Here is a 19551-nt window from a genome sequence, read left to right as displayed (position 1 = left end):
CCTGAGACATTTGATTATAACCTAAGAAGTTATGGAAAACGGTCTGAGACCCATAGCCACATTATAAAATACATGCAAGGAAAACAGTGTGGAATCCAAGAAAAAGGTCTTTGACCCATAACCACATTATAGAATAAAACCGTGTGGCAGAAAAGACTGAAAGGAAATGCATGTTGAAAGCAGGTCCTTGCAGGAGACTATACCAAGCAAAGCCAAATGGGTGAAGTGGACTACAGTGAATGTGAAAGGGAACCTGGCAGAGGTGTATACCAGGTGTTTTGCAAGTCTGGGACCCACACCCAAATTGTATCAAGGAACTATATGAAAGAACTTGGCAGGGGAGTATGGCAGGTGTTGTCTGAGTTAGACAATCCCAAGGAAGATTCATGTCCTTAGGATTTTTGAATTACGTTGAATGTAAGAAGGACTTGGGGAAGGAAGACATTTCCCCTGGAATAAGCTGCAACATCATGAGGAGGGGAGTTATCCTCTCGATCTACGAAGAACTTGATTATTTTTTTGAACTTTTGTTTTTGTGGAGAGAAACCTGGGAAAGAGAGTGATTCCCTGTAACTGTGAACCTTATTTATTTGGCACTTATATTCGATTTACGCCTTTTTGGTGAACTTGAACATGTGTTCACTTTAGCACCATAGAGTTACTTTTATAGTGTGAGAGATAGGATAGGATTTGGTACACAGGACATTTTTGATTTGGACATCTTGACACATGACAAGCCCTTCGTTCTTTGATTGAGGTAAGGAAATACCTCCTAAGTTAGGGAAAGTGACGCATTTTCCAACCCCTTTTTCATTGAATAAAAGTTTTTGTCAAACACCATGAGTCCTCTGTGTCCACGTCTTATTCCTGGTTCATCACAAGACGTAAGTACTATGCAATGTAATTTCTTGTTATGTGGATTGGATATTTGTAAATCGCACCTTTTTTTGGATTGTGCATTCATCAACCTCTATGAGCCAGTCAGAGTTGCAGCTCCACCCCAAATACTTTGAAAGGTGGGGAGCAGCAGTTGGTGGCAGCTTCAGCGGCCAGTGGGAATGTCACCCAGCACATAAGGAAATATATTGGCTCTGACATTTATTTGTGTTATTACTTATTTAAAGCACTTATTTGAGCTCTTGCTGGCTGCTGAGAAGCCCACTTGTAAGCCATGCTCGTGGGCAAGTACCTCCATTACTTTATCCGAGAGATGATCTTCCCTGTGGAACGTTCTGTGAGACCCTTCCAAAAAAAGGCAGGCACATGGCATTATATGGTTGCTGTCCTTGGCTTTCCTGATGATAAACATAGAGAAAAGTGACCCAGTGTATGGTGAGAGGTGACCCAATGTCTGGTGATGGTCATGGCATGTGGGACTGGACCACTGGTCCACATATCCATTGTCAGCTGGATTTTGGCATCCTCACATTTGTCAAATTACATTCCTACTTCCATAAAATGGCCGTAGATGGGTTGTACTGAGGTTTTCATTTGGTAGTGCCAGCTTGGAATTTCAGATGCAGATCAACGAGACCAAGGAACCATTTGAATCCTTATTTTCTTTTTACGAAGTGGAAGATCATTACATCAATTTCCAACATTACATGTCACTGAATAGACAAAGCTTGTTTGTATTTTTTTTGATATTTTTCAGTATGCTTAAAAGATTTAACAAAGGTGAGCTGGAGCATTGTGGGGGAACTAATGTGTCTGCATACCATGGGATCTACAGGCAAAGATGGTGTTCCAACGGCGCTTTTGAAAATCTATTAATCAGCAAGGCTTTCTTGTGTTGTGTTAGTACAGGATGATGGTAGGCTACCCTGTCACCTTTCCCTTTCACAACCAAGTGGATGATGCCTTGTAATTGCTGACATTGGCAGTGCCGTGCATGCACTTACCACCTCTTACAAAATGGCTCCCACAGTGAATATAGTATATATTTACACAGTGTCATTCATATTGAACATTCAGCATTATTACTAAACATAGATGTTTTCATTAAAAAACAAGCATTCGTTCAGTATTGAGAATAAAAAGTAAATCATAACAACTAATGCCTAAAACAAGATTTCCAAATAGAAAATAATGTGGCAATGTTTTTAAATTGTTGAGACAATCATGTACATTTCAAAAGTGAACCATACTATTAAACAGAAGCAAATGTAATACAACAAGTATTTAACTGAATATCGTTTATACTGCTGGCTTTGTACACCACCAAAGAGTATAGAATATGAGGTTTTCATGATATCTTCACAATTATTGCATGAGAACAATTTGCATCCTATGAATTTGAGTCGTGACTAGTTCCAAGTTGTTTGATCATTGTGAATAACCAATTGAATTTTTCACTTCCCCTAGCTTGGAGAGCTGGACCTTAATTTTGACACTCGAGAAATTGAGAAAGAATACACACTGCAAAGAAACTGTATAAAAAAACATCTCTAAAACAGAGATGTTTACCTCAGTGGGAACTCTTGTAGCAAACTCACGAAAAGAGGAACACCGATGTGACAGCATCTAGCCATCATAGTCTATTTGTAATAGAAACATGTTCTATATTTCCTAAAACATTTTGTCTAACCGATACTTTTAAAAAATGGATGTTCCAAATAAAAATACAATTTTTTCTACTTACTGTTTCACAGGAATACGACCATCGGCTGTGGCTTGCAACTTGAGTTTTGTATAACTGTGAAGAGAGGAACACAACATATTGAATATTTTAAAAACCTGAATGTCAAATAAAAAGGAACATATTTTCAATGACACCAAAGTTTAATTAGCAGAGTCTCAAAGGGATATTCGGAGATAACGATGAGAATGTAAAATATGTCTAACATATATCTATGGCTATCCATACTGACTTATCTTCACAGTTATTTATGGTAAGGCCACAGACTAGACCTTCATAAGTGATATTAGCAATTTTGGTAGAAATAGGATTTGAACCCACTACTCACATTCAACAACAGAAACAACCTATGAAAATGAGATGGGAAAGATGTGCACTATTCCAAATGAGATAGGAAATATTTCTGGGGGTAGTATTTCAGTTCCCAAAAATCATTTTTCGTAAAGAAATAAGGCCTCTTCCAAACGTTGTGAAATGATACTTAGCTTGTTGTATTTCCACCTTAGAAACCAAACAGCATATTGGTTCTCAACAAACACGAGTGACATAAACATATGTATCAATTAGAATGTAAATAGAATAATAATCTTACATTTGACAGCATCATCTCTCAGCGGCCCGATAAGTTCCAAATAATTGGTTAAAGAAGACCATATCACCTTGCTTAAGGGATTGACAACTTTACAAACCCAGTTGCGCTGTTTCCACCATTGGTCTGTTGGTAAGGAATAAGTACTGCCATTTACAAAAGAGACATTTACCTACAATTTAGGCAATGCTTTTTTTCTTGTCTATTAAATGAAAAGGAAGAGTAGGATGCTTTCCGAAAAAAAGGCATACCTTACTTCAACATTTCTTGTAAATGTGTGCCTTATAAATACTGTCTCTATTGTTTGTCTAGTTGATGAAGCTACTGTGTGTTATACAACAGCGGGTGACTAATTAAACAAGGGCTTATCCCACAGCCACATATCAGGCTTAACAAAATGAAGACTCCACATGTAGAAGTGATGTATGACATTCTTATAACCATAAACACTGCTGATCTACCTTTGGGACGTTTAGACCGCTCTGTGGCATGGTGGATCATTCTGTTATTTTAACCAGCTTTCCAATTCCACCATCAACTCTATGGATGTGCTAAACTGGTTTCAATCTTCCTCAAACAAAATCACACAGCTGTTTGTGCTAGACACCCCATCCACATTATACGGATGGTTGTCCCCATGGTTTCCAGGCTCACTATTTCTATTTTGTAAAAGTAATACATGTTTTGCAATACAGCTGTATCTGCAAGAAGAAGGGTTCACACACAGCCTTTCAACCTGACAGGGCCCTATATGCTATCAGTGGCCTGTCTGACTAACCATTGTACTCTCGGCAAAACCCGGGAATAAGGACACCTCTTACTTGGATGCTGTAAGGAAGGCATGGTATCAAAGTAAGGTGAACATAATGAGCAAAGTGAGTCCTTTTTTTGTAGATGAGGACAAGAAGGTAAGACCAACATACAAATTCCAAAAATAGCTATCCACCTTTTGCACAAATAGGTCGTGGGAGATGTCCTAGTTTCTGCTATATATATATCTGTATCGGTCAGTCAAAAACATTTGTCAATTTTGTTATTTTACCATTAGAAAACATACATAAAGAGGTAAGCCTCCCTCAATCGGGCTCAGACCAAACATTCCCTGTTGACATCACTCAATCGGGTTCCTATTTGTTGTCACATTGTTGTTTACTTAAACTCTTCACAACTTCTCTTTTGATGTCCCTCCGTCGGGTTCACTATCGCCTTTCAATCACAATTCCTTTATTTGTGATATTCAAGAGCCTGAATGTCCTTTTAAACAACCATATTATAGTTGGGTTCCCCTCAGCCGGGCTCAGACCTTTCACAGCACTTGCCAGATTTAAACAAAGACTTCCGAAGGGAGATCACGTCTTGCTGGGTCACTCTATTTAGATAATGGCAAGTGCGTGTTTGTTCACACCATCACAATTTGCATGCCGTTTCCCTCTGCCTGGCGCAATGGCCTGTTCCACAATTCCCTTAGTCAGGTTCACACTTTCCACGGTTCACAATTGCCACAACGTATCAATGGGCCTCATTATGAGTGTGGTGGAAAGGCAACAACGATGCCGGTAGTGCTACCGGCACCGTTGTTACCTCTCCACCACACTACGAGTTCTGCTCGTGGGTGCCGGACTGCACGCCTGACCAGGCGTGCATACCGCCACCCCGCGAGCAGAACTCATGATTGCACAAGCACCGTTATTAACGGTGCCAGTTCAACCATGCTCCCGACCCCCATTCTGCCCTATGGGGCAGAATGGGGATCGGGAGGCCGGCCATAACGGCACCCGTGAATGGCAATTACTGCATCCGCCAAACTCGGCATGACCCGGTTATTGCCCATTCGCGGGTGCCAGAAAAAGAACAACTCCGGCGGCAGCCATTCCCTTAATACGGGCACGGCTACCGCATGAGTTGTAGTGAGGGCCAATGACTTTCAATTGTACAAGGGGTTTGGCTTGACCCTTGTATCACCACTTTGACATTTCATGCCCGCCCTGCTGCCTTGTAGTTTCACTATCTTTTACTTCAATACTTTCCTTGTTCAGTAGAGGGGTATCAGTCAGAGACCTTTGAATGAGCGCCCACATGGCGTCGGACCACTCTATCTATGGTACCAAGTTCGTTCGCAAAAGACCTCTGTGTCTTAATCTTCTTAATGTTGCTACTGCAACCTTGAGCCTAACACATCCCGGCCCACTATCAGGTTCTTCCAACTCACTGGCTGAGCTGAATTTTTTGGTGTTTCTTTTTCCACTAGAGTCAAGGACAGCACTACGATGGCAACTGAGTCTTCCTGCCCGGGCTATTAATGTCAGAGGGTTGCATGTACTGCTGATATCTGTCACACCATTTGCCAGCTGCGATTCCCGGTTTTATGTTTCTTTTGTCAGAGGCTTTGTGGGTCTGGGTTGAAAAGGGCAAGGGCAAATACCTCATTGACATCCTTTCAGGTCTTGCCGCATTTCTCCTCTGATTGAACTGCCTTCCTGGAATAGCTGCTTCCTTGTGCATTCGGCCTTGCTCAAAGTGTGCTCCTGGGATCTGCCTTTTATCACAGTGGGGAAGGGAAAGGGCAGTCAGGTGTGTGCACTTGTCGGCAATTGCCTGACTTCACCTGACCCTTGCATTGGGACATGTCAGGTAAATGGCACTGGTATTAGTCCGTTGTCATTCACGGTGTGAGAAAGTATTTGTGTTGGAAAAGGGGGGTAGGGTATCCTATTGGGCAGGATGGGGAAAACGTGTCATAACTTCCACTCTCCAAAGACCTCTCATCCAGCTGATCCTCCCACACTGGTCCACCCCAAGGAACTGGATCCAACAGCAATGGCTGTGTCCTGGCCACCTGGATGACAGATCACCAGGGAATAGTTCATGAGACAACTTCGGGATTCTCACAATGGCCATCTCCATGTGACCAGCCATCACTGAGAATCATCAAAATATGGAATCCTCTCCTCTACATTTTCTCTATCCTTTTTCTCCACTTCAATCTCCTCTACATAATGTAACATACATGTATTTCCAAACTTTCTTAACTCTCTTCTTTCAAACTTGAAAGAAGCCTTTTCCTCTTCCTACTCGTTCTCTGCACCTGTCATTGCTCTAACTTCCTCATTGATGTGTCCTCTAACAACCTCATCATTACTCTCCAACTCCTTCCTCTTGATGTCACCTCGAACTATTTCAATACTCTTCACTTCCTTCCTTCAGATGTCCTCTTCAACCACTACCTCATTAAACTTTACCGCCTCATGCCTGATGACTTTCCAAACATCTCATCTGCATGTTCCACCTAGCAGCTCCTCCTTCTCCCTCCCTCAACCTTTCTCCACACTCCTTCCTCTTACCCCACCTCAATCTTCACCTGCATTTGCCTCCAACACTAAATCCCCTTCACCACATCCAAACACTCACACAGTGCTCCAAATATCTCCAGCTCTTATGGGAAGCCCTGAAGGTCATTAGTGTGGCCATGTGATTGATTCAATGGGATTGGGTGGTGATTTGAATCTCAGTGAAATAGCCTTCTGATGTTCAGCATGGTGGGGCTGACCAAGCCAATATTAAGCTCAGCTGCTATCTTGGATTTTAGATATGTGGCCTGAGTGCCACAGAATCAACTGCTTGCGCACCCCTCAGATGCGGCCAATCTGGTGCATGTACAGCTTTTGGAGCCATGTATATATTTTTTTCCTAATTTAATTGCTTTTTGTCTGTGAGCAATTGTGCATTGCAGGTGCTGAAACATTTTTTGGCATAGAAACACTCTAGTAGACCATTAAAGGATCACATGCAGACTTGTCAATAATATGGTTATCCCTTACCAAAAGACAGTGCTTTGGTGGGGTTGACCATGGTACACCCAAACCATGCTCTTTATCATGCCACAAGTGATGGCACCTGTCTCCCATGGCCACTGCACCCAATACCCCAGTCCTCAGGCAGGAGACCATATCAGAACTCTTAACTAGTTTCTAGGAGCCCCATTTTAGGGACTAATTCTCTACATAATATAACAATAGGCATTCACAATGATAAATACACCATAAAGAAATGTGTATACCTCCACCAGGTCATTAAGGAATTCAATATTGTAATACTAGGCATTGCCAAAACCTGATTCTCAAACAGCTTTACTATACCCCAGGATACCCTCCTCCCTGGAAACTACAAGTGAGAGGGAACTTGAGGTGGAATTTCCCAGATCTACCCCAAGAAAAACCACGTCACTATCCTCAGTATCATCCAAAGGAAATTGCTTAACGTTGTAATATATCAATTCCTCATGGACCACAACACAACAATCATGTCCAAAGAGGTATGTCCCCATCAGAGCCATGATAAAGGTACACTATGATACTTTACACCAGATATTTGACTATCGTGTCCTTGAACACACCACTGGTGATAACCCTAACAAAGTAGTGAAAGTGCTTAAGCAGGAAAACATATAAAGCCTCGATATTCTGGCACCACTTATGCAGAAACAAAACAGTCACTAACTTTAAAGGGACTATAACATGTTTGACAGTGAACTACGCTTTCAAAATAAAGGACGAGACATATGGAAACCAAATGGCAGACGGGTGAGTTAGACGAGGACAGATTTGCCTTTAAAGTTCAGGCCATCACAACATGATTGAAAAATAGAACACTCTTTTTTTCCCACAACTATGTAACACTGGTTCAGAATAGAGCATCTGATTGTTTAAAAACATACATAGAACTGAGTGTGCCAACCTAAGCTCTGACTCTTCCCAATCCAATACATTGCAAATAAACTCACTCAGGTCCTACAGGATAAAAACATATTAACATCTATGTCTTGTCCACTAATGTTATTATCCCAGGAATAATCATAGTGCAGTAAGATTCAGCACTCTTAATGGCGTCAACTTACAAATGTGTTTTATGAAAAAAATATTTAAATTCTAATTCTTTCACCGTAACATATAAAACCTGACCACATCTTAATTTGGATCCACACAACTGTCAAAGAAAAAAAAAACAGTAAGCAACAGTTTAGATATGAACTGTACTGACAACACTGCAGATATACACATTTCAGTGTTTGCTACCACTGCTCAAGTGTCTCAAATGTAGATGTTTCTCCATGTACTTTTGAATCTCAAATGTAGGTGTTTTCCCCCACTGCTCAAGTGTCCCAAGTTTAGTTGTTTCTTCATGTAATGTTGGATCTCAAATGTAGATGTTTCTCCATGTGAAGTTGAATGTCAAATCTAGGTGTTTCTGCATCTACTGTTAAGTCTCAAATGTAGGCATTTTCTCCCACTGCTCAAGTGTCCTAAGTTAAGGTGTTTGTCCAGGTACTCTTGAATCTCAAATGTAGGTTTTTCCCCATGTGCTCTTTAATCTATGGCTGAATCTGAGCAGGTTCCCTGACAACAAAGTGCCACCAATGGCAGCACGGTATGTATAATACACCTCCACTGGCCGCAGGCATGGCTATCCACACACATCAGTATACAGCAAGGACTACGACAAGAATGTGGTAATTCTGTTCACATAAACTCTCTGCCTGCTTACACCAGACTACGCCTCTTCACCTCTGACAGGAGAATACAACCCAGATCTATGACAAATATAGACACACTTAACACATAGCAAGTCTCCAGCACGGATGCGACCCCAGCTCATCTCAGCACCCATCCACATGCCTGACTGCAAGGCTTGCTTCTATAGTGGAGTCAGGCCAGCCGTGCTAAGCGTTTTATGGCCAAATGAACACATGCATCACAATTTTGCTCCATGACCTCCAAAACACTTGTCATCCGAGGGTGTTCCCATTTACACTGCATTGAGATTTTAATAATTGTAAAATGTGTGCTATACAAATGACAAGTACCATACAATACAATAATCCATGGGGCACTGGGCCATGTTGGTGTCTTTTATTTGTTTGTAAAAACCTTCCTTGCTTACTGGTTAAAATCGATTGAGTGTTGTGGTGGTTGATGGAGTGCTGATGTCTGGGGATTCAAGGGGTTGTTTGTGGTAGTGCGCCCTGCATCGATGGTCCGTTTTATTGCATCTATTTTTGCTTGGTAGGGAAATGTATTCTGAATTTCAACTAGGGCTACACATTTCAACATGCACATTTTAGCAAAGGTCTGAATTTCCACTAGGGCTCCACGTTTCAACAGGGATGATAGTTGATCCTATTCTTAGTGAGAGCGTATGTCAGTTTGTAAAGCATACAGCACATGCCAGCATTTTGCTGATGAACTGGATTGCAATGGGGAATATACTAACATGTATTAATTACTAATGATTACTAAACTTTACTGTTCTAACTTCTAACATGCATTTCATATGTCCTGCGCAAACCAGTCCATGGCTCTTGTATGCAAGCTTTGGTGCAATTTGATAAATGTATTGTGTAATGTTTGAATGTGCTATGCAGGGTTATTTCAAGCAAGTAAGTAAATGTGGAAAATTATCTTTTGCAGGCGATCTAAGAAGGCTCTTTGTTCACGTTGTGGAACAGGAAGAACAGAGCACAGTAGAAATTTTACTTTCACAATCCTTATTAAGCAGGCAGGCTGGTCACATGTACCAGAACTTTCTGGAGGGTGATTGACGAAATGGGAGGTGGTTCTGTGATATGTTGCATCACAGAAAATGGCTGGCACTCCTACATTTCATAGGTGCAACTTATGTCACGGGCAGGCTTAGCTCATAGGGTTTTAAAAGGCTGGCAGGAGGGAGGACTGGGGCTGTCACCCTCTCTCTGTGGTTCCTGGGCTGGCAGTTGTCAGAGAGTTTACAGTCTTGTGAGCCTTATCCTTTGGCTGACTCTGGGAGAAAGGCTTACAGAGCACTCCATGGGCATGTTCAAAGCACAAATGTAGTGGACCAGATAAAGAGTTCTGGGGTAGTGAGCAGTTCAGGACACACACACACGATTAAAGATTATTTATGTTCAGTTAATTTGAGGAGCGTGCCAATGAGTGAATGCTTAATGATAGAAAGTGTGGGGTGGAGCATAATTCATTTTTAGGTGCTGTACAGTGAAATCATAAATGTGCATATCTGTGTTTATATATTCTATTTTTGTCCATGTGACAAAATTCAAATGTAATAGAAGTTTGGTTTCTGCCAAGATTTGTTAGCAGCTCAAGGTCAGTTTCCACATGGTGGTGAATAGTTACCAACTGTTTTGAAGCTTATGTTATCGCAAAGAAAGAACACTTTGAAATCTAGCATAGCAAGGCCCTTTCCTTGCAGAGAAAAATAACCGCAAGTGAATTGCACTTAGAAATGTTTATTTTTGATTCCTGGTTCAATGATGCAAGGGCTATGTGAAAATTTTGCATTGTACATTAACAAGCCGATTCATGGAATAATTAGCGCGGCGCAAGTGGCCAAAAACGTGCGATTCGCAGCGGAATAGCGAAAATCGCAGTGCAAGTGTGAAAATCGCACGAAAAGCAGCGCACATCGAATCATGGAAGGCCGTGCGCGAGAAAACCATTGGATGTGCGCTAAAAAAGTGCGCGGTGCACGTAGGCGCACAGGCCATTTAACGGCGTGCGCCAGGTCACAGCGAAAATCGCACAGGCCACAGCGAAAATCGCACATAGCGCAGCGCACACACCAAAAGTAGGCGGAACACGGGGCGTAACACTCGGAATGGGGAACAACTTGCCAAAATGTGGGCGTCACAGGGGAAGTACAGGGTGCAAGTGCGTGGAACGCCCACACGCTCGCCTACAACACGTATTCATGGAATCGAATAGGGCAAAAAAGCGCACGGTCAAACCAGCGCACAGGCACAAACACGACCGCCACAAGAAAGCAGGCGGTAGCGTCTCTGCGCCTGTAATAAATGTGCGCCAAAAGGTGCGCCAACAAATAGCACCTATATACAGCCATGATGAATGTCCTATACTGTGGCCCTCCAGGACAAATGACGTGCAAAGGGGTACCCACAAACACGGACACCCGCTGACTGAAAAATAACATGTGCGTATATTCCGGGGTGCGCGGGAAGTCTCACACACGATTTGGCAGGGTACGTGAATTTCAGGGGTGCGCGGGAAGTTCCACACGCGATTTGGCCGGGTACGTGCGCAGGAATTTCCACACGCGATTTGGCTGGGTACGTGGATCTCAGGGGTGCGCGGGAAGTCTCACACGCGATTTGGCAGGGTACGTGGATTTCAGGGGTGCGCGGGAAGTCCCACACGCGATTATGCCGGGTACATGCGCGGGAATTTCCACACGCGATTTGGCTGGGTACGTGGATCTCAGGGGTGCGCGGGAAGTCTCACACGCGATTTGGCAGGGTACGTGGATTTCAGGGGTGCGCGGGAAGTTCCACACGCGATTTGGCCGGGTACGTGCGCGGGAATTTCCACACGCGATTTGGCTGGGTACGTGGATCTCAGGGGTGCGCGGGAAGTCTCACACGCGATTTGGCAGGGTACGTGGATTTCAGGGGTGCGCGGGAAGTCCCACACGCAATTTGGCCGGGTACGTGCGCGGGAATTTCCACACGCGATTTGGCTGGGTACGTGGATCTCAGGGGTGCGCGGGAAGTCCCACACGCAATTTGGCAGGGTACGTGGATTTCAGGGGTGCGCGGGAAGTTCCACACGCGATTTGGCCGGGTACGTGCGCGGGAATTTCCACACGCGACTTGGCTGGGTACGTGGATCTCAGGGGTGCGCGGGAAGTCCCACACACGATTTGGCAGGGTACGTGGCCGTGAATTTCCACACGCGATTTGGCTGGGTACGTGTATGACAGGGGTACGCGGGAAATTCCACACGCGATTTGGCTGTGTGCTCCCAGGTATTCCCTGTACACCCTCCACGGCCCCTGCAGGCAGCCGACACCACAGGGGACTACCCTGCACACCTGCTCATGTCACCCAGCACCCCCACCCCCCAGCATCCAGGGGCACCCTCCACCAGGCCCCCACTCATGGCCCCTATCACCCCCACCCCCCAGCAGTGCAGGGGCAGCACCACCAGGCCCCCACTCATGTCCAACTCATGTCTCCCACCACCCCCACCCCCCAGCAGTGCAGGGGCACCCTCCACCAGGCCCCCACTCATGTCTCCCACCACCCCCACCCCCCAGCAGTGCAGGGGCAGCACCACCAGGCAGCCACTCATGTCTCCCACCACCCCCACCCCCCAGCAGTGCAGGGGCACCCTCCACCAGGCCCCCACTCATGTCTCCCACCACCCCCACCCCCCAGCAGTGCAGGGGCAGCACCACCAGGGCCCCACTCATGTCCAACTCATGTCTCCCACCACCCCCACCCCCCAGCAGTGCAGGGGCACGCTCCACCAGGCCCCCACTCATGTCTCCCACCACCCCCACCCCCCAGCATCCAGGGGCACCCTCCACCAGGCCCCTATCACCCCCACCCCCCAGCATCCAGGGGCTCCCTCACCAGGCCCCCACTCATGGCCCCTATCACCCCCACCCCCCAGCAGTGCAGGGGCAGCATCACCAGGCCCCCACTCATGTCCCCCTGCACTCCCACCCCCCAGCAGTGCAGGGGCACCCTCCACCAGGCCCCCACTCATGTCCCCTATCACCCCCACCCCCCAGGAGTGCAGGAGCAGCACCACCAGGCCCCCACTCATGTCCCCCTGCACCCCCACCCCCAGGAGTGCAGGGGCAGCCTCCACCAGGCCCCCACTCATGTCCCCCACCACCCCCACCCGCAGCAGTGCAGGGGCAGCCTCCACCAGGCCCCCACTGATGTCCCCCACCACCCCCACCCCCAGCAGTGCAGGGGCAGCCTCCACCAGGCCCCCACTCATGTCCCCCTGCACCCCCACCCCCCAGCAGTGCAGGGGCACCCTTCACCAGGCCCCAACTCATGTCCCATATCACCCCCACCCCCCAGCAGTGCAGGGGCAGCACCACCAGGCCCCCACTCATGTCCCCCACCACCCCCACCCCCCGGCAGTGCAGGGGCACCCTCCACCAGGCCCCCACTCATGTCCCCCTGCACCCCCACCCCCCAGCAGTGCAGGGGCACCCTCCTCAGGCCCCCACTCATGTCCCCTATCACCCCCACCCCCCAGCAGTGCAGGGGCAGCACCACCAGGCCCCCACTCATGTCTCCCACCACCCCCACCCCCCAGCAGTGCAGGGGCACCCTCCACCAGGCCCCCACTCATGTCTCCCACCACCCCCACCCCCCAGCATCCAGGGGCACCCTCCACCAGGCCCCAACTCATGTTCCCCTGCACCCCCACCCCCCAGCAGTGCAGGGGCACCCTCCACCAGGCCCCCACTCATGTCTCCGACCACCCCCACCCCCCAGGAGAGCAGGGGCAGCACCACCAGGCCCCCACTCATGTCTCCCACCACCCCCACCCCCCAGCAGTGCAGGGGCACCCTCCACCAGGCCCCCACTCATGTCTCCCACCACCCCCACCCCCCAGCAGTGCAAGGGCAGCACCACCAGGGCCCCACTCATGTCCAACTCATGTCTCCCACCACCCCCACCCCCAGCAGTGCAGGGGCACCCTCCACCAGGCCCCCACTCATGTCCCCCTGCACCCCCACCCCCCAGCATCCAGGGGCACCCTCCACCAGGCCCCCACTCACATCCAACTCCTGTCTCCCACCACCCCCCAGCAGTGCAGGGGCAGCACCACCAGGCCCCCACTCATGTCTCCCACCACCCCCACCCCCCAGCAGTGCAGGGGCACCCTCCACCAGGCCCCCACTCATGTCTCCCACCACCCCCACCCCCCAGCAGTGCAGGGGCACCCTCCACCAGGCCCCCACTCATGTCTCCCACCACCTGCAGGGGCAGCACCACCAGGGCCCCACTCATGTCCAACTCATGTCTCCCACCACCCCCACCCCCCAGCAGTGCAGGGGCACCCTCCACCAGGCCCCCACTCATGTCTCCCACCACCCCCACCCCCCAGCATCCAGGGGCACCCTCCACCAGGCCCCCACTCATGTCCCCTATCACCCCCACCCCCCAGCAGTGCAGGGGCAGCACCACCAGGCCCCCACTCATGTCTCCCACCACCCCCACCCCCCAGCAGTGCAGGGGCACCCTCCACCAGGCCCCCACTCATGTCCCCTATCACCCCCACCCCCCAGCAGTGCAGGGGCAGCACCACCAGGCCCCCACTCATGTCTCCCTCCACCTCCACCCCCAAGCAGTGCAGGGGCACCCTCTACCAGGCCCCCACTCATGTCTCCCACCTCCCCCACCCCCCAGCATCCAGGGGCACCCTCCACCAGGCCCCCACTCATGGCCCCTATCACCCCCACCCCCCAGCATCCAGGGGCACCCTCCACCAGGCCCCCACTCATGGCCCCTATCACCCCCACCCCCCAGCAGTGCAGGGGCAGCACCACCAGGCCCCCACTCATGTCTCCCACCACCCCCACCCCCCAGCATCCAGGGGCACCCTCCAACAGGCCCCCACTCATGTCTCCCACCACCCCCACCCCCCAGCATCCAGGGGCACCCTCCGCCAGGCCCCCACTCATGGCCCCTATCACCCTCACCCCCCAGCATCCAGCGGCACCCTCCACCAGGCCCCCACTCATGGCCCCTATCACCCCCACCCCCCAGCAATGCAGGGGCAGCACCACCAGGCCCCCACTCATGTCTCCCACCACCCCCACCCCCCAGCATCCAGGGGCACCCTCCACCAGGCCCCCACTCATGTCCCCCTGCACCCCCACCCCCGAGCAGTGCATGGGCACCCTCCACCAGGCCCCCACTCATGTCTCCCACCACCCCCACCCCCCAGCAGTGCAGGGGCAGCACCACCAGGCCCCCACTCATGTCTCCCACCACCCCCACCCCCCAGCAGTGCAGGGGCACCCTCCACCAGGCCCCCACTCATGTCTCCCACCACCCCCACCCCCCAGCCGTGCAGGGGCAGCACCACCAGGGTCCCACTCATGTCCAACTCATGTCTCCCACCACCCCCACCCCCCAGCAGTGCAGGGGCACCCTCCACCAGGCCCCCACTCATGTCTCCCACCACCCCCACCCCCCAGCATCCAGGGGCACCCTCCACCAGGCCCCCACTCATGTCCCCCTGCACCCAGGTCCTCACAATCCCCAATCATGTGCGTTATGGTCAGCCTCCACAGCCAAAAGGCCCTACCAAGTAACCCATTCAGCCACATGGAAATGGAAATTACATGTTACACCCCCAATGTTCATAAAGCAAATGAACCCATGTCCGTAACACACAATGGTTGCAATTGAATGGGAAAACACCCAACATGACATGCATGAAACCAATGAGATGATACCACACAGTGAAGTATGAAAACAAAATTTTGTATTAAAAAAAATTGAATGCAAATGAAATGAAACACACTACTATGGCAACGAAAAAAAGATAAGCTGCATGTCCGTCCAAAAAAATCAAAAATACAAATCCAAATCCAAAAAATGTTGTCCAATGTCACATTAAAAATAAAATCAATCCGAGAGAGAAAAATAAATGCAAAGACCATTGCTCCATGATGAATAAATAAAAAATAAAAAATCAAACAATCCAATGAAGAACTATGTACAAAACATCCAAGGGTCCATGATCCCAACTGAACAAAGGAAACCTACAAAAAACCCTAACTAAAATGCACCCCCACACAAAAAGTGGAGCAGTGTCCGTCAACGTTCATAAGAAGAAACAAAGGAAACCTAAAACTAAAGAACTATATACAAAGGCGGCGGGCAAGTCCAGCGGCTCACTCCGTGGTGTTCTGGGCCAGGGCATCATCAAACTCCTCGTCTATGTCCTGGAGGCGGTCCTGTTCCATGGCCCCGAGGGTCCGCAGGGATGACGCCATCTGCTCCTCCAACCCCCTGCGGATTGCCTCGAGGCACTCGGCCCGCCTCAGGGCCCTCCGCATGGAGTTCTCCGCCCTGACCATCGTGAGCCGCGCCTCTTCTGCCCGCCGCCGCTCCGCACCTATCTGCTGGCCCAACCACAGCCACACGGAAGATACTCCCTGTCCTGGGTCCTCCTGCCCTCCGGCCGATGCCTGCCCCTCCGATGTTGATGGCCCCGAGCCATGATGCCTCCCACGTTGACTCAGCTGCTGCCTCCGACGCAACTGCCTCTGCCAGCACGACGGCATCCAGGCTGATGGAATCCACCGACGCCGTCATGCATGTGCCCTGCCTGATGATGCCGGCACATACTCCATCTGCTGGGGTACAGTTGCTGTGGTGTCCACCCCTGCTGGACCTCCGACTCCCGACTGTGGCAGAGATGGGATCCCCACGAGCTGGCTGCATTGGTCAGGGCAGGTCCACAGGGGGCCCTGGTGGCATCTGGGCCGGAAAACGGCAAGGAGAACGACCGGCGTATAGCCTCCACAGAGGAGGAGAGGGCCGCCAGATTGGCCGACACATGCAGGAAACCCCCGAACATGGAAGATCCCAATTGTGCCATGTCGGCACGGTGCTCTTCGTGATGACGTGCGTGCTCCTCCCGGGAAGCACGCACGTCATCACGAATTGCACCCGCGCGCATCGCGACCCCAATCAGGACCTTCTCCATACGGCCACGGGTCCCCTCGTCCGCAGGTGGAGGGGAGTCAGGTGACATGGACATCCCTTCTACCTTTGTACGAGCCTGGGACGGGGCATCCCTGCTGGTGCATGGTGGTGCACTCACAGGGTCAGGGACAGCGACATGCACAGGCCCCTCCACGGTGACCTGTGCTGCCTCCTGCCCCTGCCCCTGGACTGCACCACTTGCACCAGCAGGGATGCCCCCACCAGGCCCCATGTGTGCCTCAGTGACGGCCTCCTCCTCCTCTGTGGAAACCACCAACCTGGATGGCTCCTCACCGTCTTCCGCCATAGCAGGCCCCTGTGGGGGCTCACCCACCCCTTCCGCTGCAGCCGTGGGGGCATCCCCACCGCCTTGCTCCACAGCGCCGTCTCCGCCCTCTTCTTCACTAGCAGCTGCGTAGAGGGAGACATAGAACACAAGCATCGGGGTACTGTTCAATGGTCCCCTAGACAGGAAGCAATAGCAGATGAGTACCACTGTCAAAGTACACTTCCATCATGTCCCTCCACAACACATGGGTCAGTCCAGGCAAAACACACACAGTAACAGGCATGGTGCATGCCATGGACATTTCCATACATGTCCAATAGACTCTTGAAACATACAATGATATGGAACTAACATGCATCATGGGTCATGCCTATCACATGCACACACTACACCTCAGTCACATCCATCTGGCCTCATACACCCCAAACACAGCGGATACAAGGATAACTAGGCTGCATCAGTGAATCTGTGCATTGTCACACACATGTGTCATGCATCCATGGCATTCACAAGTCACAGACACGCAGGTCAGGCACACAGGCATGGCTACCATATATGTACCTGGCATCAGCACCCATCCCTCACCCCCACCCATGTCCAGGAACAGAGACTGGCATGCTCTCATGTGTAAAATCTGCATAGGGCTCCCCATGTCGCATTTAAACACATGCAACAACCATGTGGTTCACACATCACTGGTCGCACATGCATTACCATGATGTCCCTGCACACATACATGCATACATGGCCTATGTCACACATACAGGCAAGTATCAGACAACCAGCACACCGCAACATCACCTGTCTCACACCTGCAACACCCCCGCCAAAAGAAGAATTGTACGCTGCCTGAGGAGACAGGACAACAGTAGAAGGGAACGCTGTTTGAGGGAACAGGCCCAGGAAAACCAGAAAAAGAGAAAAAAGAGAAAAAGCTGTCAGAGGTAACAGGGAGTATGAACTTGAAACGCTGTGAAGTAAATCGCGTGTGAAACGACAAGAAGTACAGATTTCACCCACTCGCTCTCCACGAAAAGCACGTACAAGGAAATGGTGTTCTACACGTACCTTTTATGCAGGCCCACACGTCCAGCGTTACTTACGCGGCGTGTACACGCTAGGGCCATTTCCACCAATTACACGCTTTGTCACTTCCGCGTGTACGCGCTAAGGCCATTTCCACCAATTACACGCTTTGACACTCGGACGTGTCTTTCATTTTTTTAACACGCAACATTTCCAACGTGTGCCATATTCAACGTGCACGTGACTTCATAGACGCGCATACGCTGGTGGCCTTTGGGCCAATGAATGTACAGACGTGTGCTGACGCGTTTACGCGCTAAGGGCCTTTCCTCGAATTACACGCAGACGTGTCGGATTTTCACGTGCAAAATCACTCCGTATCAAGCTGATACACACGGAAGACCATGCTCCTGCCCAGAAGGCCGAATTACTGCCCCCCAGAGCCCTGAGCACGCTCCCACCTGCCATCTGCTGCTGCCTGACTGCCTGCTGCCCACGTGCCCTGCCATTTGCTGCCTGCACATCAGCCAGGGGTGCTGTTGATGTGACCACCCCTGCTGGAACCGAAGACTCCTGACTGCTTTTCCATCGCCCCACAGCCCAGCCCCAGGACCCAGTTGCCCACCCACTCCTGCCTCTGGGGTTACCATGTCGGGCACTGCAACATCTGGCACCAGTGGCAATCCCCGGCCAAGGAGGCAGAGGGGCACCAGCTTCACTGCCACCGAAGTTGGTGTCCTGGTGGAGCATGTCCTGGGGCAGTATGATGCCCTCTTCGGAAGGTTGCGCGCCGACAAGGAAGGACGGACTCGGATCTGGATGGACATCGTGACTGCCATCAACGCGGATTAGGTGGCAGTCCGCGACTACGAACGTGTCAGGAAGCGCTGGGAGGACTTCAGGTCCAGGACCCTCAACAAGGCCCGGCGCCTCCTGAAGGCAGCGGATGCTAAGGGGCGCCGGGGCCACTTGTCGGAAGATCAGATGAGGGTCCTGGAACGCATATCCCCAGCGCTCCACATCCAGGTCCTTGAGAAGCAGACCTGTCTGGAGTCGAGCGGTAAGTGTACATGCATACTGATTGTAAGCTGTGCGTGTGGTGGTGTGCCAGGAGTGTGCAGGTTGAACATGTATTTTTATGTGGCCAAGTAGGGGGGGTGTACAGCGCCGTGAGGGTGACACATGCGAGGGGTCTCATGTGTGACACATGGATGGTGCTTGTGTGTGTGGACTTGCATGGCACAGGATGTGGAGGAATGATTGTCAGGTGTGACATGGATGTCGATCAAAACACTGCGACAGTTGGCAGAGGTGTACACATGCATGCAAGTTTGATGGTGTGTGTGCATGTGTAGTGTACTCCCTATGTTGCATGTGATGTGTGGATGACCTTTGGCTGCTCATGCTGTTGTATGTGAATGGTTGGTGCTGGCTGTTGCAGTATGGCTGTGGTATGGCTCATGTGTGCAAGT

At 50.2% G+C, this 19551-nt stretch overlaps 1 protein-coding gene across 10 annotated transcripts in view; it reads right to left on the bottom strand.

Moving 5' to 3' along the window:
• The window catches only part of PLCB1 (phospholipase C beta 1), a 3004223-nt gene that overhangs the window by 1491815 nt on the left and 1492857 nt on the right, over positions 1-19551 (bottom strand). For all 10 annotated transcript variants that reach the window (XM_069608284.1, XM_069608285.1, XM_069608286.1 and 7 more), the window contains exon 6: positions 2642-2695. In XM_069608284.1, the coding sequence (XP_069464385.1) occupies positions 2642-2695 (54 nt within the window). The remainder of the gene's footprint in view (positions 1-2641; positions 2696-19551) is intronic.

Source organism: Ambystoma mexicanum, chromosome 4q (genome assembly GCF_040938575.1).
Source record: "Ambystoma mexicanum isolate Mex_15411 chromosome 4q, UKY_AmexF1_1, whole genome shotgun sequence".
In the NCBI taxonomy this organism is placed as follows: Eukaryota; Metazoa; Chordata; class Amphibia; order Caudata; family Ambystomatidae; genus Ambystoma; species Ambystoma mexicanum.
The sequence above is the reverse complement of the archived record's forward strand: the minus strand, read 5'-3'. Positions and strand labels throughout refer to the sequence as shown.